The sequence below is a fragment of the Podarcis filfolensis genome (assembly GCF_964270895.1).
Source record: "Podarcis filfolensis genome assembly, chromosome: 4".
Classification (NCBI taxonomy): Eukaryota; Metazoa; Chordata; class Lepidosauria; order Squamata; family Lacertidae; genus Podarcis; species Podarcis filfolensis.
In genome coordinates this window covers 100,538,075-100,561,177 of record NC_139607.1, presented here as the reverse complement: position 1 = coordinate 100,561,177, position 23,103 = coordinate 100,538,075, and the positions used below count along the sequence as shown (strand labels likewise).

The 23,103-nt window shown below is 41.6% G+C and overlaps 1 protein-coding gene across 5 annotated transcripts in view; it reads left to right on the top strand.

Annotated features, from left to right (window-relative positions):
• The window catches only part of LOC310760698 (disintegrin and metalloproteinase domain-containing protein 21-like), a 41,868-nt gene that overhangs the window by 3,592 nt on the left and 15,173 nt on the right, over positions 1–23,103 (top strand). For 3 of the 5 annotated variants that reach the window (XR_014547108.1, XM_083609689.1, XM_083609688.1), the window contains exons 2-12: positions 750–826; positions 2,577–2,638; positions 2,908–2,986; positions 3,464–3,540; positions 4,557–4,758; positions 7,048–7,116; positions 11,384–11,455; positions 16,295–16,467; positions 16,912–16,990; positions 18,700–18,857; positions 21,323–21,488. Coding sequence is in view for 3 of the 5 variants with exons in the window: in XM_083609689.1 (XP_083465815.1) it covers positions 750–826; positions 2,577–2,638; positions 2,908–2,986; positions 3,464–3,540; positions 4,557–4,758; positions 7,048–7,116; positions 11,384–11,455; positions 16,295–16,467; positions 16,912–16,990; positions 18,700–18,857; positions 21,323–21,488 (1,214 nt within the window). In the remaining 2 variants the exon portion in view is untranslated. Of the gene's footprint in view, positions 1–633; positions 827–2,576; positions 2,639–2,907; positions 2,987–3,463; positions 3,541–4,556; positions 4,759–7,047; positions 7,117–11,383; positions 11,456–16,294; positions 16,468–16,911; positions 16,991–18,699; positions 18,858–21,322; positions 21,489–23,103 lie in introns of those variants that run through there. The other 2 variants (XR_014547109.1, XM_083609690.1) reach the window with 2 other exon arrangements.

The following is a 23,103-nucleotide window of genomic DNA, read 5'->3' as shown; positions in this document are numbered from 1 at the left end:
CTGATGTTGGGGAAAATGGAGGGCACAAGGAGAAGGGGATGGTAGAGGACAAGATGGTTGGACAGTGTTCTCGAAGCTACCAGCATGAGTCTGACCAAACTACGGGAGGCAGTGGAAGACAGGAGGGCCTGGCGTGCTCTGGTCCAGGGGGTCATGAAGAGTCAGACACGACTAAACGACTAAACAACAACAACAACAAGTATTTCTGATAAGCGTTAAATGGCTTGCCGGCTGAAAGACTGCTTCCTGCCATGCCAGCCTTTCCAACCCTTATTTCCAATCCTCTTCTCTGTTACCCACCATCTATAGTCACACATGTGGTGGCTGGAGCAGGCCAGGGCCCACCATCTGTGATAAGTCTTCCTTGGGCAGGTCGATCTTGCTCCCTCTCGTGTTATTCTGTCTAGACAGTTTTATTTGCCTTGGCTTTAACAAAAAATCAATCTAGCTAAGATGGCTATAGGTTTATCTGTTCTGCTGAATTTCACAGGCTGTTTTTAATAGTTTTTTTTTGCTGCTTACTTTTATCTATTCACTTGTTGATTTTCATGTTGTTGCTTTAATTGCTATCTCTTATTTTATTTTATTATGCTGTTGTAAGCTGCCCTTCACTGAAAGGTGGCATTAAAACCTTTTAAATAAAATTCAAAAACAAATTTGCAACTAAATTTGGCTCTAAAGCATCAGAACGGGAAAGAAAATATTCCATGGATTACAAATGTTGATTTCACTGTTCTGTTTCTTTATAGGTTTTGTACAACCAACACAAAGATACATTTACTCTGAAGTAATAGTCCCAAAGCGGCTGGAATCAAGGGGTAGCAAAGTAATTTTCCTTTTGAATACCATTTGAGTTGCTCCAGATATTTCTTAAAACTTAATTTCTTAAAAAGCAATTAGTGATCTAGTACTTACTAGACCAGAGCTTTCAAAACTTTTCATGTTGGTGACACACTTTTAGACATGCATCATATCGTGACACAGTCAATATTATTAGTATTTATTGAATTTATATACCACCCTATACCTGGGGGTCTCAGTAATTCTGTTTTATTAGCAAACCGGAGGTTAAACTAAACCCTTTCCAGCTCCAGGAGGAACACGGGGAGTGTTTACACGATACACACACTGCAGCATCACGACACATAGTTTGGAAAGCTCTGTACTAGAGTTTGGTGTGTGTGTGATATATACTATACTCATACATATACATATCTTCTTTCTTCTTTGGTGATCACTCATAGCCGAGTAAGTTTGTCTTCCATAAACACGGTTTTAACAATGAGTCCGTAAGCGACTGTGGAGGCCAGTTCTGGACCCACACGTCCTTCCACAGTGGGGACATAGGTTTCTGGGCGGGAGTTGATCACGGTGTAGATTTGCCACGCATGCCTTCCTCTTGGCACGTTCTCCCTTTCGTCCTGAGTTTGAGTGTCTTCAAAGCCCATGACACCTTTGGTAAAGGCTGTTCTCCAATTGGAGCGCTCGCAGGCAAGTATTTCCCAATTGTTGGTGTTTATACTACATTTTAAGGGACGCGGGTGGCGCTGTGGGTAAAACCTCAGTGCCTAGGACTTGCTGATCGTAAGGTCGGCGGTTCGAATCCCCGCGGCGGGGTGAGATCCCGTCATTCAGTCCCAGCTCCTGCCTACCTAGCAGTTCGAAAGCACCCTTAAGTGCAAGTAGATAAATAGGTACCGCTTTATAGCGGGGAGGTAAACGGTGTTTCCGTGTGCGGCGCTGGTGCTGGCTCGCCAGCTGCAGCTTCGTCACGCTGGCCACGTGACCCGGAAGTGTCTTCGGACGGCGCCAGCTCCCGGCCTCTTAAGCGAGATGAGCACGCAACCCTAGAGTCGGACACGACTGGCCCGTACGGGCAGGGGTACCTTTACCTTTACCTTTATACTACATTTTAAAAGATTTGCCTTGAGAAAGTCTTTAAACCTCTTTTGTTGACCACCGGCATACATGCATACACACTGATGGAGTTCATTGCTTGTAGAATATTATTTTTCTATTTTAATTGCTGGATGGCTGTGAGTTAACATTTACTATACCTATCTCCCTGACACAGTCTCTAGTCTGACATGACTTCACCTCCCTTTCAAAAATCTTATTGGAGAGTTTGGGAAATTGTGCCTTGGCTGTTTCCAGGCCTGTTCTTCTTTAAATCACAATAGCATAATCTTGCTGAAACAAGTTTGGAGAAAGGAAAGGGGAACTAAAATGAATTCTTTTCTTCTCTGTACGAACACTAATTTTTAAAAAGTAACAACAAAAGATAATCGGTGTCTGATTTCCCTATCAAAATTTATTGCTAGTTTTGACATCATTTGCTCCCAGAATGTGGTACATAGAGGTATAGTCAGAACACTGATAGACATGAATAGGTCTAATCAAGTTTACAACCAACTGATTTATATAAATAAGTACATAACTGTTAGATTAAGCTTTTCTCATAAGCTCCACCCTTTCCATGCTTGAACACATGATAAATTAAGAGTAAATTCTCAGGGAGGATGGTAATGAGAATTAATTAACTGTTCTGTATTCCCCCCCCCCTTGTCTAACTTTAGACAGATATATCTTATATTATTAAAATGGAAGAAAATGACAGAGTTGTTCATCTTAAACAGAGGTAAGTGGCTGCATCCATTGATAAATTGTTGAATGTGCGACTTCTGACCCAAGAGGCATTCCCTGTAGATGTGGAAGACTACTCTCTTTTTTTCTTATTAAGATATAAGAATAAGATGTGAAAATAGAAATGAAAGTTTGAGCCCATCGCTGAACAAAGTAACTTTCAGAGGAGTAGCTATCTTAATCCATTGCAATACTTTACCATGCCTCAGAGATTGCAACTAGCCAACTATAATTCTGCCATTTAATTTATTTTAAAACTTTCAGATCTTTTATAACTGCAAATATGCCTATTTATACATATAATGTGAAGGGAGACCGGATTGCAGATTATCCATATATGCAGGTAAATTTTATTCATATGCACCCCAATAGTTTAAGGCATTAGGAGACATGTGCCCAATTTTTTTTAAAATGGGCATGTGAAAATGTAATTTTTTTACGGTAAATTCTGAAAGTTTATGTAGAACTCAGGTAGATTTATTTTCAGTGTCTGGAGTATCAATACTTCTGGTTGAAACCCAATATCTTTTTCAAACTGTTCTGCATTTTGCTCCTTTTACATTTTTTTAATATGTAATTGTTTTTAACTGTTTTTATATATGGAACTGTTTTATATATATCATACTGTAAATCACTTCAAGATGCCTCATGAGAAGTGATTCAGAAATAATAATGTGTGGGTTTTATGATGAATCACCTGGATTTGTGCAGGATGTCACAGTTAATAACCCTGAGCTGAGCATGGTTCAATCATTTTGTCAAGCTGTTCTATTCAACTTCATTTGATTTTTTCCCAAGGATGTGTATTTGGTCCTTGCAGGATGACTGCTATTACGGTGGATATGTAGAAGACGCCTTAGACTCTCAGGCCTTCCTCTCTACCTGCTTTGGGCTTTGGTAATAAAGATTTTGGGGTAGAACTGAAAGAGAGCTATATACCATGAGCCTTAAGTTGTGAATAATTGTGCCTCTACAGCTATTCTCAGAGTAGATTTTATGCAGACCTCCCTCCATAAGAGTTGGGTAAAGCAACTGTCTAAGTTTAGTTTAGTTTTCATTTCTTGTATATGCAAACACAATGATAAGGCACTGTGGAAAGCAGACAGTTTTTGGGACCCAAGACATACTTGTTATACCCAGTGGCGTAGCGTGGGGGGTGCAGGGGGGGCGGGCCGCACCGGGCGCAACATCTGGGGTTAGGGCAAATCCATGGGTTAGGGGGCGCAAATCCACGGGTTAGGGGGCGCAAATTACTTGCCTTGCCCCGGGTGCTGACAACCCACGCTACGCCACTGGTTATACCTTCAATTCTAAATATATTATACTTTCAATTCTAAGTCCCAAAATAACATCAATTCTTAAGGAACTATATGATGAAATGATCCAAATTATGAATCTTCCAAGTACATGGAATGAAACCTCATAGCAATATACATAAAGTTGAATGCCACAGGCTGTTCTCCATCTTAAATGTGGATTATAAATTTTTGGCAAACACATTAAACTATAGTCAAAACAAAAAAAAATTAAAACAAAAAATTTTTTTTTCCTTCCAGTAGCACCTTAAAGACCAACTAAGTTAGTTCTTGGTATGAGCTTTCGTGTGCATGCACACTTCTTCAGATACCATTAAACTATGTTATAGGGCAGTACATCAATGAACACCAAAGGGGTTTATTAGGGTAATATTTCTCAAAGACAATATACAAGCCATGATAAATATATTAGACAATGCAACCCATACAGCAAAACCTACTGTTCTATACTTAGTGGGAACTCACCCAAGCTAAAATTTGATTGGGCCAGCCAGATAAATATGATCCAGAACCATCCACTGCCTTTCCCTGGCTTAATGCATTTGCTGATTTGCTGACCCTAAGTCTGTCTTTTGGGTTTCCGTCCCAACCCCCCAGGGGACATGTGCAAATTGGGACTTTATGCTATGAAATTGAACCTATTGAGAATTCCTCCACATTCCAACACCTTATTTATCGAAAGACTCCAGAGGACCTTGAACCGTGCAGAGGAATAATTGAAGGTGGAACATATTTAGGAAGTGAAGCTGGAGAAATAAGAATAGTTGACAGTGATGGCCCAATTCCTTCTGCCACGGGAGTAAGTAGTTTTTGGTTTTGCTGAATCCATACATTAAATTGATTTTATGTACCAAATGTGGCTTAAATATTCTAAGCCTAAGATCCTTCTTACCTGTTTGGGGATGTAGAAAGATATGTTCCTGACTGTTGGGGTGGGTAGAAGGGAAATGGAAAAGCTTGGTTCCCACCATCAATTTTGATAGTTTCAGCCATTCCACATTGCTGCTTGGTGGGAAATAATAATAATAATAATAATAATAATAATAATAATAATAATAATTTTTTATTTATTATTTATACCCCACCCATCTGGCTGAGTTTCCCCAGCCACTCTGGGCGGCTACCAATCGAGTGTTAAAAACAATACAGCATTAAATATTAAAAACTTCCCTGAACAGGGCTGCCTTCAGATGTCTTTTAAAGATAGGATAGCTGCTTATTTCCTTCACATTCCCCAGGGTGGGCGCCACTACCGAGAAGGCCCTCTGTCTCGTTCCCTGTAACCTCACTTCTCGCAATGAGGGAACTGCCAGAAGGCCCTCGGCACTGGACCTCAGTGTCCCGGCTGGATGATGGGGGTGGAAACGCTCCTTCATGTATTCAGGACCGAGGCCGTTTAGGGCTTTAAAGGTCAGCACCAACACTTTGAATTGTGCTCAGAAACATCCTGGGAGCCAATGTAGATCTCTCAGGCCCGGTGTTATGTGGTCCCGGCGGCCACTCCCAGTCACCAGTCTAGCTGCCGCATTCTGGATTAATTGCAGTTTCCGGGTCACCTTCAAAGGTAGCCCACATAGAGCACATTGCAGTAGTCCAAGCAGGAGATAACCAGAGCATGCACCACTCTGGCAAGACAGTCTGCGGGCAGATAGGGTCTTAGTCTGCGTACCAGATGGAGCTGATAAACAGCTGCCCTGGACACAGAATTAACCTGCACCTCCATGGACAGTTGTGAGTCCAAAATGACTCCCAGGCTGCGCACCTGGTCCTTCAGGGGCACAGTTACCCTATTCAGGACCAGGCAATCCCCCACACCCGCCCGCCCCCTGTCCCCCCAAAACAGTACTTCTGTCTTGTCAGGATTCAACCTCAATCCGTTAGCCACCATCCATCCTCCAACCACCTCCAGACACTCACACAGGACCTTCACCGCCTTCACTGGTTCCGATTTAAAAGAGAGGTAGAGCTGGGTGTCATCTGAATATTGATGAACACCCAGCCCAAACCCCCTGATGATCTCTCCCAGCGGCTTCATATAGATATTAAAAAGATATTTTTATTAGAATAGATATTAGTGACATCCTCTGTTGCTGAATATGGTGGTCTTTGAAAGAGAGTAGGGATGGTAGTCTTGATCGGGAAGGACGTGGAGTGTGAGCAAGGGCACCAACTTGCCCCCCACATTGAGGGGGCCCTGCGTCACATGACATCATATGCACAACATCATGCGCTGGGTGGGAGGTGCCGGGGGGCCGTTGCCCTGAGCGCGCAATCTGGGGAGATGCTAACCAGGCGCCCCATGCAGAGATCCCTGTTGCGCCCTGCCAGCGGCCCTCTGTGCCTCGCCCCCGCCAGCACACAAGCGCTTGCCCATCGGCAAGTGGGGGATGGGGAGCTCGGAGGGTGTGTTTGCAGGTGGGAGGCTGATCTGTTTGGGGGCCCCTCAATATTGGGGGGCTTGGCCCCCTACCAACAAATATTAAGGGGGGCGAACCCCCTTCCACCCTGTATAGTTGATGCCCCTGAATATGAGAAAGGAGAAGAAGGGAGACGATAGTGTAAGTTAGGGGCACATTTGGTTACTGTATCTGCAGAAGAAACGTTTTGAAAGGGGAAGATCTCTAACACTTAACATCCAAAGTTAAAAACAGTTTAAAACAACAGTTTAAATGTTTTTAAACTTTTTAATGGTACTGCATTTTCAATTGTTGTAACCTGCCCTGGGAACTTTGAGTTAAGGGTATGTAATAAATTAAAATAATAATATTATTCATTTAAATCTATTGTTGCAATTTTTTTGTTGCATACGATTGTATTTTTATTGTAAGGGTGATTCTTAAGTTTGATTCTGTGTAAGCCACCTAGATAACTTCTCTTATCGGGTTATAAATAACTAAACCAATAAATTTAACTAGGGTAAAGGATGGATGAAATAGAATTATTGGGGTAAGAGCTTCTAGCTGAATAATGGGTATAGTTGTTTATTGTAAGGTTAATTTTAGGTGATAGGCCTGTTTAGGTTTCTTCTAAAGGAATATTCATGGCACATTTCTGCAATGAAACTTTGTTATATGTATTTTTTTTTCAGTTAGATGATCTTGAATATGACCCGCCTGTCAGATATCTAGAATATTATGCTGTTGTTGACAAAAGCACGGTAAATGTTGCTATAGTAAATGTTGCCATATTTATTTACTAGCAGCCTCATATTTGGTGTTGCTCTGGAATTCAGAGACCAAAAAATCAATGCACTTTTTAAAGGTTTGATGTCCACTGTCTTGAGTCAAAATGTTGTCCAATTGTATCTAAACATAGACAAAAACCTCCTAATGCAAAATTTTGTTATATATTAAGAGGTGTTCAAATGCATATCAAGCAGACCTTTCCACCTTAAAATATATGGTAGGCTTATTACCATTGTTTATATCCTGCCTTTCAAGATATAAATCATGCCAAAGTGGCTTACAAGTAACATATGTATAGTAATACACATGCACATATACATACACTAAGTCAACAAACACTACTATTGCCTCATTACGTGAACCATCTTTTGAAGACCACAACACACACGTAACTAGCTGTAAAGTAACATAAACATGATATGTAATAAAACTGTAATTTTAATCATATCAAAAAGCACAGTTCCTGATGGCAACATATCATATCTTCTATATGTACAGTGTACATGTACAGTGGTATATGTACATGTACAGTGGTACTTTGGGTTACATACGCTTCAGGTTACAGCTCCGCTAACCCAGAAATAGTACGTTGGGTTAAGAACTTTGCTTCAGGATGAGAACAGAAATTGTGCTCCGGCGGTGCAGCAGCAGCGGGAGGCCCCATTAGCTAAAGTGGTGCTTCAGGTTAAGAACAGCTTCAGGTTGACTTCCGGGTTAGCGCCAACGACGAATGGCGGAGTTCCTCCAACTGGAGGAACGGGCTCTGTGGAAATTGGGTCTTCTCGTTGCGGCGAAGACGGGGACCCGCTAGAAATCCCAGGCGGAGAAGCCTGGGAACGTGGGGTTCGGCAGAGCACCAAGAGCGCCTCCCCTACTCGCAAGGAAACCCCTTTTCGGGGCTCCGGAGTGAAGTGGGGTGAGCAGCGCGGTGCTGCGAACCGATTGCTATTTCCACGGAGGGAAGCCGCACAGCCATTGCTGGAGAGCGCTGACTTTTTCCTGATGACAATTGGACTCTAAATCAAGTCCCCGTAGTAAAAACGGAAAATTGGATTAAGAAATCTGTAAAATTTGTGAATTAGGCAACAAAGCGGGAAGGTTTAAACAGGAAGTCCGCCTTCTGCTTTTTGTATATAGACTGAAGCAAAGACCTTGCAATCTAATAGCCTGGAAAACTGTTTTAAAGTTGGAAATCCCCTGCATCCACAACCAATAAAACCCCCTTGGAAGCAGGAGAAAAGGGGGGGGGGATTTGACTGTTTAATCCTGCAGGAGGAGAGTAAAGGAATTTAAGTTTCCATCGTCCCAAACCTGGGGATGGGGTGTCTGGACAGAAATTGTTTGAGACGTCTATTGATTGAAAGTGGAGCATTTTGACTGATAGTTAAAAAAAAAGAGAGAGAAACAAATTAACTTCAACGCTACTTTCTGCATTTCTGCATTTTAAAGAAACAAAGTATTTGAAAATCGAAAGTAATCTCCTTTGTTGGATACATTTTAAAAATGGATACAAATAGAAATTGTGTCCCCTAGAGGGAGCCTGTCAGTTTGTTGTTGCAGCTTACTTGGAGACCTTACAGCTGCGAGATTGGGATCGTGGGACCAGCCGTTTGACCTTGAACAGAAATGTGTTGGAAGGAAGGTTTGGTATCTGCCCTTGGCATGACAAATGCTTTGCTGGAGCAGCTGCATGAGAAAATGAATTTGATGAACGAAAAGTTGGACCTGATGAATGCTGTAGCCAGTGAATATGATTTAACAGGAAATAAGGATAAAGAAGCTATACAGCGACCAATTCAGGAATCTGGTTTGACAGGGCAAGTCCAAGGGCAGATGAGGAAGGAAGAGGCTGCGATTACACCTCAAACAACACAAATGGAGAGATCCAAAGTCCTGCAGGAGCAAAAGCCACTGCACTGGAAGATTGCACTTGGAGAGTGTCTGGAAGTTCTTGGAGTCAAGGAAGCTATGAAACAGGTGGACAACTATCTTCTGGATAACTATTTTTTGGATTACAAAGATGATGACGGGGAGTGGGACTGTGGGGAATGGGCTAGTCTGATGAAGGAAAATGGAAATTATTACTGGATGGAATCCTCCGGAGACCCACTCCCCAAGGAGAAAGGGGAGAAATTACGAAAGAAACCAACAAAAGACAAAGAAGTGCGCAAGCACAAACAAGAACAAGAAAATCTGCAGAAGGGGCCTAGAAGAGACTTAAGGGCCTCGGACATAAGATCACCAGATTGATGGACTGGATGTAATGGTCAGAAAGGACTGACATAACCCGAGACCAGGAAGAAGGGACGTTGGATAAAAATTAGAGATATCAAGAAAAATTTCTTTTTTATTTTTGGAATTAGTGCAACATTAATGAAATATCAGGGAACATGTTGGAAAGGAACTAAATTGGCTTTAGTAAAAAAGATTTAAGGAGTTATGTATGAATATGGTTTAAATTTTGAAATTTTAAGGTTTTTAAGACAAGATAAGGTTAAAGAAATTAAGGTAAATTGAATAACAGAATATATTAAAAGATGGAAAAGATATGTTGAATTAATAAATAAGATAGATTGTTAAGATAAATTATTTAAATTAAAATTGAGAAATATGGGAAGAATTTGCTGGAATAATGAATTAAATTAGAATACAAAAAGGGAGGTGTGAGGAGGTTCAAGAAATAAGCAAATGAAAAGATGTAATTTGAGATTTGTATTTTTCTTCTTTTTTGGTTTTTCTTTTTACCCTATTTTTTTTTGCTGTATTTTTCTGTTCTTTTTTCTTTTTTCATACTTATGTATTCATGAAACTTTGAATAAATATCATTTTTTTTTAAAAAAAGAACAGCTTCAGGTTAAGAACAGACCGCTGGAACGAATTAAGTTCTTAACCCGAGGTACCCCTGTATTGGTATCTTACAGTCCAAGGATTGCCAAGTCCAAAGATTACAATGCAGTTCCTGTTGGCAATGCCATTTCATGCTGATGTCTTCCTTCTGCATCATCCTATGTCTGAAAGTGTGACAAACAGAACTGATTAGTAACAAAAGGCAGCTAATAGTAGAATAGTTCTCAGGATACACCCTTGTTTCGCCCATTGGGCTTCTTCAGCGACAAGGTTTCCAGGAAATTCCTCAGTGGGTTTTAGGGCTTGCTTCTATATAAGCATAGCTTTAATGGTTATTGACATTGAGCATCTTTGACTGGCAACTTCTGCGTTCCTGAGGACCACTTTCTACTTTCGGCTGAAAAAACCCCACTGAGGAATTTCCTGGAAACTTTTTCCTGCCAGTAGCACCTTAAAGACCAACTAAGTTAGTTCTTGGTATGAGCTTTCGTGTGCATGCACACTTCTTCAGATAGAAGTTTTTTGTTTTGACTATGGCAGACCAACACGGCTACCTATCTGTACCTGGAAACTTTGTCGCTGAAGAAGCCCGATGGGCGAAACAAGGGTGTAGCCTGAGAACTATTCTACTATTAGCTGCCTTTTGTTACCAACCAGTTCCGTTTGTCACACTTTCAGACATAGGACGATGCAGAAGGTAGTTTTGCTTGTTACACTCTTAAGACGTAGGACAATGCAGAAGGAAGATATCAGCATGAAATGGCAGTACCAACAGGAACTGCATTGTAATCTTTGGACTTGACAATCCTTGGACTGTACGATACCAATACACATAGAAGATATGATATGTTGCCATCAGGAACTGTGCTTTTTGATATGCCGATTAAAATTACAGTTTTATTACATATCATGTTTGTTACTTTACAGCTAGTTACGTGTGTGTTATGGTGTTCATATACAGACACTGACACGTACACCCACGCCCACACCAATCAACATAAATATTTCAGATCTCTTTCAAGTTTGTTTTCAGGACTACAGACTTCCAGTTAAAACATATTGAGAATTTGAGTTATTAGGATGTGTATAGTTATCCTTGGCTAGCTAAATGGATTAATCAGGATAGTTTATTGAGGGGGGAAATTACACTACTAATTTCAATAGTTGTTGAAAAATGCATATATCCCACACCTTTTTTTATATCGATTGTAGTTTCTAATAGTATGGATTATTCGTATTCATTTGGAATCTTAGGTTTATGAAACTCTCAACATACGATATTTTAATGAAAATTATCCAAAGGAGTATTAATGATGAGGAGGGAATTTGAATGCATCTGAAGAACCCAAGTCATAGTTAAACATTTTGTCTTTCCTTTTCTCTATCTCTTAGTTTATTCTCAATCATCGCAATGAAACTCAGTTAGTGTTGATAATGCTTCGTATGATCTCTGATGTTCACAGTGTGAGTATATTTTATAAGACCTTTTGTGAAGGGCATGTTAAACATAATCACTCTAAATGGTCACAGGGATACACAAAATACGAGATGAAGCAAGATGGGCAGGCACTATTCTCCCATGGGTTTTATATGTAAGTTTGTCGGTTAGACAAACAGAAAACTATGGAGTGAAACCCTATTATCTCAATGAATTCTTGCTTCTTTTAAAAGTCTTTTCTGTGAATCTCACGGAGAACTGATTGCTGCCCCAATAGCAAACAATTCAGATATCCAAGATTTTGGTTTAGCTTTGATCGCATCCTGACCCTGCAAATATTCTTGTGTTTTCTTTAATCAATTTAGTGGTGCCCTAGAATTTTTTCTTATTTTGTAGTATTTTTAAATAATGTTTTTCTTTGCATATAGTAAGTGTAGCCTCAGGCCATATCCAGTCTAAATAACAAACAGGTACACTTCCAGAAGACTAGAAAATTCAGGTGCGCCTTAAACTGAAGCTAACCTCTTTTAACTACATTGTTTTCTCCAAAAGAAAGATGTGAAACGGAATGATAACTGACCAGGGAGTCTCTAATGCCTTTGTTTGTGATTTCATTTTCTTGACTGATTCAGTCAAAAATGACCTATTTGAATTATTGTGCCCCAGTATTCTAAGCGTAATGTTTTGTCCTTTCATTTCTGCAAGTGGGAGGCACTTGTAGAGACAGCCTTCCCTGTGAAGGTAGGGTACTTACTATTTATTACTATTCACTTTATTTCATACCATGAATTTTCAGTCGTGAAGGACCGTTAAGGTAGCTTACAAATAAGGCCATAACAAATAATGTAATAGAACATAATGCAATAAAGAATTTATAGCAGTAAAATAGCATAAAATATACTGCAAACAAACACTTAAAAAGCAACAGCATTATAAAAACAGAACAGCGTCAGCATTCAAATTATTGAGGGATTAGGGTGATTTAGAGTACCACTATCAGGTTTTTGGAAGAGAAGGGTTTAACAAAGAAAAAGCAAAAAAAGACACAAGACTACAGAACTTAACCCCAATAGGGAATTTGAAGACAAGGGGGAAATACTACAAAGCATCAATCTCTGAACCATTGTTAGAAATATAAATTAGGAAAGCTATCTTTGAAAGAGTGGGGGTGAATGAGACAGACAGAGAGAGAGAATGTGTTGGAAAGCGAGGAAGAAAAAGCGACGGGAGAGAGACAAAGAGATAAGGGGGATTGTTACCTGTCCCTAATCTGTTGAAACAAATGAAGAATGACTGGGAGAGCAGGCACCCCCAAACCAGAGCAGGATTTTCAGTGGGCATGAATGCAGGGTGTACACCCAGCTAGAAGTTCCAAGAGACATTGCTGTTAATAATACATCAAATACAGGAGTCCAAATTATAACCTTAGGAAAACAAAAGTATATTAAAAATTGTCTGCTGTAAAAGAAGTTCCATTGGATTCAAGTGGGTTGAAAGTGCCAGGGATGATTTCTGAAAATTGTTATAAAGGCTGTGTATAAGGTTTTGGTATACTTCATCAAAAACTGGCAGAGTGATCCTTCAAAGAAATGTAGAGTTGGAAGGGACCCAAAGGGTCGTTTAGTTCAAACCCTAATGTCCCATTTCCTTGACACCCAAATGCAAACAAGACATTGTTCTGCAGCATCCAAGTGCTGTGACATTTGTATCGATGTAGAAATTGAGGGGTTTAACTTATTTAAAAGGAATATACCAAACATGAAGGGAAGAAGAGTAGCATTATATGTAAAGGTGTACACTTGAGAAGCAATTCATGACTTGGAGCATGGAAGGCAGATTGAGAGTGCATAGGTAAAAATTGTAGGAGAGGAAATCGTGGTCAAGTTACTGTGGGTGTCTGCAGTAGAACTCAAGCCAGGCTAAAACTTAGATGATGCCTTCCTAGAGCAGATTACCAAACATTCAAAAAGGAGAGAGATAGTAGCCATGGGAGACTTCAAGTACCCCAATATCTGTTGGAATTCAGACTCTGCCAAGAACATAAGGTCCAACAAATTCCTCCATTGCCTTGCTGACAATTTCCTTTCCCAGAAGGTGGAAGAAGCAACAAGGGGATAATCTCTCATTGACCTAGAATCATAGAATCATAGAATCATAGAGTTGGAAGAGACCACAAGGGCCATCGAGTCCAACCCCCTGCCAAGCAGGAAACACCATCAGAGCACTCCTGACATATGGTTGTCAAGCCTCTGCTTAAAGACCTCCAAAGAAGGAGACACCACCACACTCCTTGGCAGCAAATTCCACTGTCAAACAGCTCTTACTGTCAGGAAGTTCTTCCTAATGCTTAGGTGGAATCTTCTTTCTTGTAGTTTGGATCCATTGCTCCGTGTCCGCTTCTCTGGAGCAGCAGAAAACAACCTTTCTCCCTCCTCTATGTGACATCCTTTTATATATTTGAACATGGCTATCATATCACCCCTTAACCTCCTCTTCTCCAGGCTAAACATGCCCAGTGCCCTTAGCCGTTCCTCATAAGGCATCGTTTCCAGGCCTTTGACCATTTTGGTTGCCCTCCTCTGGACACGTTCCAGTTTGTCAGTGTCCTTCTTGAACTGTGGTGCCCAGAACTGGACACAGTACTCCAGGTGAGGTCTGACCAGAGCAGAATACAGTGGCACTATTACTTCCCTTGATCTAGATGCTATACTCCTATTGATGCAGCCCAGAATTGCATTGGCTTTTTTAGCTGCCGCGTCACACTGTTGGCTCACGTCAAGTTTGTTGTCAACCAAGACTCCTAGATCCTTTTCACATGTACTGCTCTAACCCTAACCAGATCTAAAATGGCTGTTCCTCTTGTTGCTTCTTGTTGCTTCTCCCACTTTCTGGACATTGAAGTTGTCTGCAAGGCCAGTGAGGAATCTGTTTGACCTTATGCGCTTGGCTGAGTTTGACATCCAACAAATATCCGGGTAATTGAAGTCCCCCATTACTACTATCTCCCTTCCTTTTGCATGCTTGGCCATCAGTTCCAGGAAGGCATCATCTATGTCCTCCGTTTGGCTTGGGGATCTATAGTAAACTCCCACACTGAGGTCACTGTTATTCTTCTCTCCCTTAATTTTGACCCAAATGCTCTCACATTGGCTTTGAGGTTCTAAATCTTGGATCTCTTCACAGGTATACACATCCCTGACATATAACACCACTCCTCCTCCTTTCTTGTCTGGTCTGTTTCTCTGAAATAGATTGTATCCCTCCATTATTACATTCCAATCGTGGGACTTATCCCACCAGGTTTCAGTGATGCCTATTATGTCATATTTAGTTTGCTGTACCAAGAGCTCAAGCTCATCTTGTTTATTTCCCATGCTTTGCGCATTAGTGTACAGACATTGAAGTCCATTAATCATTCCCCCATGTCTCTTATTTAAGGATTTTTTCCTCCCGCCACTAGGTCTGCGTGCTGTTTCCTTCATTTGGTCTATGACATTTGGATGATCATCTTCATCAATTGATAGACTCCTACCTTCAGGAGCACTGTCTCCCTCCCCCACATTAGTCAGTTTAAAGCCCTCCTGATGAGGTTTCTGAGATTTTTGGCAAAAACATTCCTCCCAACCATTGTGAGGTGCAGCCCATCGCTTGCCAGAAGTCCATCTTCAAGAAACTGCAGTCCGTGATCTAAGAATCCAAACCGTTCCTGTTTACACCATTTGCGAAGCCAGCTGTTCACTTCCACTATTTTTCCCTCTCTCCCTGGGCCTCCTACTTCTTTGAGTCACGTTGCTCCATATATCTTGCTCCTGTGTTGGTGAACTAGCCTCCTTCTCAGGGGAGTCCCCTGTCTCCTCCTTGGTGGAGACGGTGTGCTCTGTTGCTTCCAAGAAGAGCTCCAGCTCTCTAATTCTTTGGAGCATAGCTACACGTTCCTCCAGTTGCTGGACTTTGTCTTCTAAGAGGGCAATCAACATGCAATTGCTGCAGGTAAAGCTGCCTGCAACCTTTGGCAAGATGGCAAACATTGCGCAGGAACCGCAGGCGATTGCAGCTGTTCCCTCCCCCTCCATCTTGAGAACGTGTCGTTGGGGGTGGCTACAGCAGTCCTCCATCATAAAAAGCGTGAAGACAGGACAAATAACTCCCCCCCCAAAAAACCTAGGTCTCCCCCAACAAACGTTTGAGACTAGCTCCCCTAAATCTAAAAGATGGATCAAACTGCTGCCCTGCAAACTCTGATAAGCTCCTCCCACAGCTAATCACCTGCCTCAACAGAAACCCTGCCCCCTCTGACCTTTGCTAATCAGCCACAAAGAAACACGCACACCAGAAAACCCTTTTTGATGGTCCTCACCAACAAGAAGGAACTGCTGGACAAAGTGGAAGCCCTGGGAACCTTGGGAGGAAGTGATAATGTTCTCTTCAGTTTCATTATACAGAGGCAAGAGAAAACTGAGTGTAGCTGGGCATGCACTGGCAGATGGAGATCCAACCTCTGCTTTAAAATCTCCAATGAAGGAGAGTCCACCACCTCCTGAGGGAGTCCGTTCCACTGTCAAGCTACTCTTACTGTCAGAAAGTTCTTCCTGATGTTTAGTCGGAATTTCCTTTCTTGTAACTTGAGTAAGAGTTGTTCTTTCTCAACAGGTCCCTTTCAACTCCACAATTCTAGGTTTCTTTGATTAACCATAACCATGTGGGATAAGCACTGTTCCTGACCGCCAGGCAACATTGCTGTTGGCTCTTGACACCATAACAACTATGAAAGGGAAAACTGGAGGTGGTGGGTGGGCCAAAATGGAGGCACTTTGGCAAGAATACTTTGCATTATAACTGCCCAATTTGGTGTTTTCTGTTTTCAGATATACTTGCCATTAGGTCTTCACCTTTATTTGGTAGGATTGGAGTTGTGGACAGAAAGAGACTACATAACAATTGATACTGAGAATCTTGGCGTGACTTTAGCTGCATTTTACCAATATGCCATCTCTGAGCTTCAGCCAAATGTGGATTTTGATCATTCAGGAATAATTACGTAAGACTCTACAGTTTCTTTCTTGAAATTGTCTGCCTTCTTTTTCAACAATATGAAAAGGCCAGATTATTATTACATTATCTCATCATCATCATCATCATCATTATTATCATTATCCTAAAGAAGCCCAGAGTGGCAAATACACAAGTAATGGGGGGGGGGGGGAACATTTTTAAAAATTCCTTTGCACCTGTATCAGTTTATAGTAGGAACCCCAGCAAGGACCCTTCCCTTGCCTTTCGTCTTAGCTTATTTATTCATGATTATTATTGTTCATTCATACTCCAGCTTCTTACAAAATATACACAGGGAGGAAGCTTACATTAAATCTGTAGATTAAAGGAAGATTAAAATGTTCTGCTCATGAACTTGGGCAAGATAGCTGCTCTGTAACTTTTGCAGTGTTTTATAACATGTACAGTAATATCTTCTGTTATGTTATAGGGCTAAAGGGTTTCCTGCTGGACTTTCTTGGGGGGACCGGTTTTGTCTTTACACTCTAGTTTCAGTGTCTGCTATTCATGTAGGTGATTATCAGTATCTTTATTTTTGTCTTTGTAATATATTCCTAAAATTAGTAGGCTGCCAGAGGGAGGGAGGTAAATAGGGGTTCAGCCACTTAGCTCTCCAGACCTTCCTTTCCATTCCATTGCATTCCATTGGGGCCAAGCTACCTGTGACCAACGGAAATTTGCTGCAGTTTTTTTTTTTTTTAAAAAAAGATGTAAATAACACAGCTGCCAGGGAAAGGAGATTTGGCTCAAATGTGGACTGTAGATCGAGGCAAGAGTGATAGTTCTATCACCATTCACCCCTTGTACAAATATAATACTATTCTTTAATTAACTTATTAGTTTCTTTACACAAATGTCTCATAACAATATAAGAATAGGCAGCTGGATCAGGCCAGTGGACCTGAGTGCAGTAGCAGAACTGTTATTCAGAAGCATACTGCCTCTGACTGTGGAAGCAGAGCGGAGCCATTATGGCTACAACACATGGCAGTAATCCAGCCATGAGGTTAGCTGGGCCTAGATCATTGAAGCGAGTTTATTCCCATCCAGATAGAGCTTCAGCTGGGCCACCAGCTGAAGCTAGTATAAGGCAATATGACCAGTTGTACATCCAGTGGCAAAAATTAATTACCCCCAAGCAGTGCACCTGATCCTTCCGGGTGAGTGCAACCCCATTGAAAACATCTTTACTGGACCTATGCTGAGTAGGCACTTGGTTACAGCCATAGAATCATAGAGTTGGAAGAGACCACAAGGGCCATCGAGTCCAACCCCCTGCCAAGCAGGAAACACCATCAGAGCACTCCTGACATATGGTTGTCAAGCCTCTGCTTAAAGACCTCCAAAGAAGGAGACTCCAAAAGCCTTCAATGTCCATCCATCATTAGCAGCTGGATCTAAGCTGGCCCAGTGCCATAGTTAGGAAAATGGAGGTGGCCTGCATGGGCAAGCACAGGGGCTTCTAATCAAGTGATGAGGCTGCGGTGCCATGGGAAAGGCCCCAACAAGCTCCTTCTGAGTGATAGTGATGGGGAAGAAAAAGAGTGATTGTCTGGGAGGATGGGACCATGTCTGGCATCAGACCTCGGGCATGGATTGTTTGGAAAGGGAGCAGCCCAGGTTTGGGGTTAGGCCTGTGCTGGTACTACAGCTGGCATCATTGGGGACTGCTGTGTAGTTTGGAAAGGCTCACAGCAGGTGGTGGATGACTGAATTTGTGTCTCCTCTGTCAAACTTGAGGGGGTGCTGATGGGAAGGAGGATGAAATCTGGTGGCTGTTGGTCTAGGAAGTGGGGTGGGAATGGGACAGGCAGGTCAGCAGGGGCTTTTGGTCTTCTGTCTCATGGCTGATCCCGCTGAGGGAGTGGAGGAAGCAGCTGTTCTTCTTCAGGCCTCCATGTGAACTACTCAGCTTGGGACTGGGGGCAGAGTGGGCTGTTGAAAAAGAGGAAAGTGGCGAGGACAAAACAAATCCGGGTCTCAAAATGTATTAAGGCATAACGTGGGGGGTGGGAAAGAGAAAAACGACTTCCTTTCAATAGCACAAATGCTGAAATCATCTTCAAAAAAAATATAGTTGTAGGGTAGAACCCAATTTACATATTTTTAAAGCAGTTGAAATATACTCAAAGGATGTAAATGAAGTATGTATTTATGGAAAGTGTTTGATATTCTGATGACCTCAGTCCCTTCTTTCCTTTTCCTCATTGTATCTCAGACATACAGAAATCCTAAAGTTGATGCTGAAACAATTGCGCATGTGTTGGGTCATTCTCTTGGCTTTGGCCATGATGACACACCCTTAAACAAAGCTCGGGGCTGCGACTGTAATTGCACCAAGCCTGGCAGGTGTATAATGGCAGCAACCGGCAATCCGTGAGTAGTCCTTAATTGATTTCTTTCTTTCTTTCTAGTGTTTTTGTCTGGGTTTGGAAAGAAAAGCTGGTCACGTTATATTTTTGCTCAGTTCCTTTCTTGCCACTAAAGACATTCTGCTCGGCTGTCCTTCTTAGAGTCAAACTACAGATTACATTAAGTATCCCATTAGTGCTGTGTGCTCGACTTTCATTCCCCCACTGCAACCCTGATCTTAATTGCCCTTTTCATCAACAAACATGATGACGAAGCTGCTAATTATGTGCTTCAGGTAACTTGTAGGCAGTTCCACCTGAAAGTTATTTTGTAATCCCTCTTGAAATAAATGGGAGCTATGCTAGAGTACGTCATTCTCAATAATTTTGTGGAGAACTGAACAGTTTCTTGGTAGATTTCCCACTGGAAGAACCTTCTACAGTACACACACATTAAGCTCCTTTGTGGATTTTCTTTGGAGAAGATAAGCAAGATAAGAATTCTCTTTAATTATCAGATAGATGAAATAAAAAACCTATATTTTTTTACAAAGTATTGTTATGAGTTTGTGGGTTCTAGACACCCTAAATTCCTGGGTCCAGTAGATGACAGAATTTACCGTATTTTTTGCTCTATAAGACTCACTTTTTCCCTCCTAAAAAGTAAGGGGAAATGTGTGTGCGTCTTATGGAGAGAATGCAGGCTGCGCAGCTATCCCAGAAGCCAGAACAGCAAGAGGGATTCCTGCTTTCACTGTGCAGCGATCCCCCTTGCTCTTCTGGCTTCTGGGATTCAGAATATTTTTTTTCTTGTTTTCCTCCTCCAAAAACTAGGTGCGTCTTGTGGTCTGGTGCGTCTTATAGAGCGAAAAATATGGTGATTAAGGCTTGGGGTGTCAAAAGCTAAGCTAGGCTCCTGTGTGAAGTGATAGCTAGACCTTGTGTATTGAGATGTGTACTAGATACTTCCAAATCATCTGGAATCAGGGTATGTTAACAGCTAATTAAGTCAGACTAGCCTCCTGTGAGGGGCAATGAGCCATTAGAACAAAGGAACCCGGGGGGGGGCACTAGGTGGCGCATCGGAAGATGGCTGACAATAACATCTCTCCGACCCACACGAGGTAATTTGGAGGCTATGATGGGGGTAATTAGCCTCCTTAACCCCCCCAGGATTGTGGGGGGGATGGCCCTTGCCTGCTGTGCCCTATACCACCCCCGAATTTGTGGGGGTGGGGGCACTAGGCACAAAGCCCTCCTGTGGGATTTCGGCACTCCTGGACGCCGTCCCTGATTCGCGCCGCTAGTTGCAAGCATCTTTAAAAGAAACAATTTGGACAAGATAAATTGCACATGCTTCAAGGAAAAAGGGGAGTAAAGACTGCTGACAGAAGAGATCTCTGATAACAAGACAATAATAAAGTATGAGAAGATACGTCAAGATACGGTATGACTGAGGGGGGAGGGGGAAAAAAACCTGCCTTCCTTTTCCTTATGTGATTTAACAAGAATCCCCTCCCCTAATGAGTCAGAAACTAAGGACTTAAGCTGTGATTTAAGGCTGTGTGGAGATAAACTTTCGAACCAAAGCAATGTTTCAAGATGAAGCTGGAAAGCTAAGAGTTTTGGAATGACGCAGTTAAAAATGCCGTCACCATTTTGGGAGGCATTGTTGGAGCTCTTGGGTCTGGGAGGAGAAAGAGAGAAATAGAGTTGTTTACATATCGTGGATCAACTTCTCGGTGGGACTTAAGAGCGACAAATGCCAAATTTTTGATGGAAAGAGCGATGTTATCTACGAAGGAGATATATGGAAACCATCTGGACTTAGTGGAGGAACGGGAAATCCACACAGGATTATTATTTTGCTTATTGGCTTAAGGAGACTAACAGAAGAGATCGTAAAGGAAAAATAGAAATTATATGAACAAGATATGATGTGGAAACACCAAGATAAGACTGGATAGAATTATGAATTTTGTCTGGACTGATTGGGACTGATTTGGACATTAACGCAGTAATAAGAAGATTATCTGAATCCCCCTTTGGATCTTGAAGTATGGGTTCCCCCAACAAAATTTAAAAATTTGGCTTTGTAATTTGGAATTTATGTGATGTGATTTAATTTGATGTGATTGGCCAGTTAATAAAAATTATTTTTAAAAAAAATAGAACAAATGAGATGGCAGGTGAGGGGGGCTTCCAGTGTATTCCTCACTGAGTAGCAGCATGGTGCAGTTATTCCTGGCTTCCTTAGCCTAAGCATCTGGCTGTAACCTGTATTAAGGAATAAGTGGTTTTATACATTTTCTCCTAGTGTGTTTCAATATTTTGAGGATTTGAAATAATTTAACTATTTTTGTTTCTATCTATTGTTGTACAACACCTTAGAAGAATTTGTACCCTGAAAGGCAAGATACAAATTAGTATAGTAAATATATTTAATAAATCATTTCATCATACTGGATAATAATTTCTCCTCTGTTACAGAACATGCTCAAGGCTGAGTAACTGTAGCAGGAAGGTATATTATGATGCAATAAGAAAACCAGGAAAAGAATGTCTTATTGACATACCTAGCAACGTAATTATCAAAAAGAAGTGTGGAAATGGTGTCATTGAAGATGACGAAGAGTGTGACTGCGGCCACGATGAGGTTAGGCATTAAGACTGCTCTGAAAGATGTGCACAGAAGAATTACCGTATTTTTTGCACCATAACACTCACTTTTCTCCTCCTAAAAAGTAAGGGGAAATGTCTGTGCGTGTCATGGAGGGAATGCCTACGGGTGGCATGCCTACGGATTTTCCTCCTCTAAAAACTATGTGCGTGTTATGGTCGGGTGCGTGTTATAGAGCGAAAAATACGGTAATAAAGTGTGGATGTATATATTTTCCGAGCTGTGGAATTGCTCAGGAGGACAATGACTGATTCTAACTTTTCAGTCTGCTCCGAAATCTTCTGTTCTGTATTCTTAGCAAATCAATTCTACGGTTGTACCATACTTAAGTACCACCAAACTTAACAGAGCTTATTTAGACAAGCATAGCCTTATACTGTCTACTCAGATATAAGTCGTGTTGTGTTAAATGAGACTTTCCCCCCAAGGAAATGCGTATAGGAATGCAGCCTAGATCATTTACTTTTCAGGACCAAATTACTTCACTAAAACTGCTAGTCTGAGGGCCTTTTCTCAAAGAGAAAAAAAGAGTAGGGTGAGAATTGTTTTTCTATGGTGTAATCTCTTCTGGGTAAGGATTATTATTATTATTATTTTATTTATTTATATCCCACCTTTTCCCCAGTCTGTGACAGAGATAAAATAGAACAAGAGAAGTCATTAAAATGTAATTGGACACTAACAGAATTAAGATAGTATTAAAAGATCCATTAAAAACACAAAACACAGAAATAACTATAAAAACATAACAGCCCTTTCTCCTGCAGCAGTATGGGCAGGTCTAATAGCGTAGGTCTTTCTCTTAGAATGGGTATATTTATTATATGAAAACATGCCAGTTAGGTATGAAAGAGCCAAGAAAATGGCTTTGAATACTCCACCCACACTCCACAGCTGCATAGAAAAATGGCTCCCACATCACTGAGAAAGGGGCCTCAATTTTCAGTTTTATTGAGTCAAGGCATTTCCCCCTGAAAAACAATTACTGGATTACACCCACTTTCTTTGGTTGATAGGGCAAGGAATGATGTGAATCATAATTAGGGAGATAGCAAGAAGTAGGAGAGCACAGATTCCAGTTGCCCTTGCGCCACATGTTCCTACAAGAGGTATTAAGTAAGTTGGTGTGTGTTATTAAGTACATACATTAAGACTCTGTACACACCATACCTTTAAAGCACCCCTCACAAGAATCCTGGGAACCGTAGTTTACCCCTTAAAGGTAAAGGTAAAGGGACCCCTGACCATTAGGTCCAGTCGTGGCCGACTCTGGGGTTGCAGCGCTCATCTCGCTTTATTGGCTGAGGGAGCTGGTGTACAGTTTCCGGGTCATGTGGCCAGCATGACTAAGCCGCTTCTGGCAAACCAGAGCAGTGCACGGAAACGCTGTTTACCTTCCCGCCAGAGCGGTACCTATTTATCTACTTGCACTTTGACGTGCTTTCGAACTGCTAGGTTGGCAGGAGCAGGGACCGAGCAATGGGAGCTCACCCCGTCGCGGGGATTCGAAACACCGACCTTCTGATCAGTAAGTCTTAGGCTCTGTGGTTTAACCCACAGTGCCACCCGCGTCCCAGTAGTTTACCCCCTA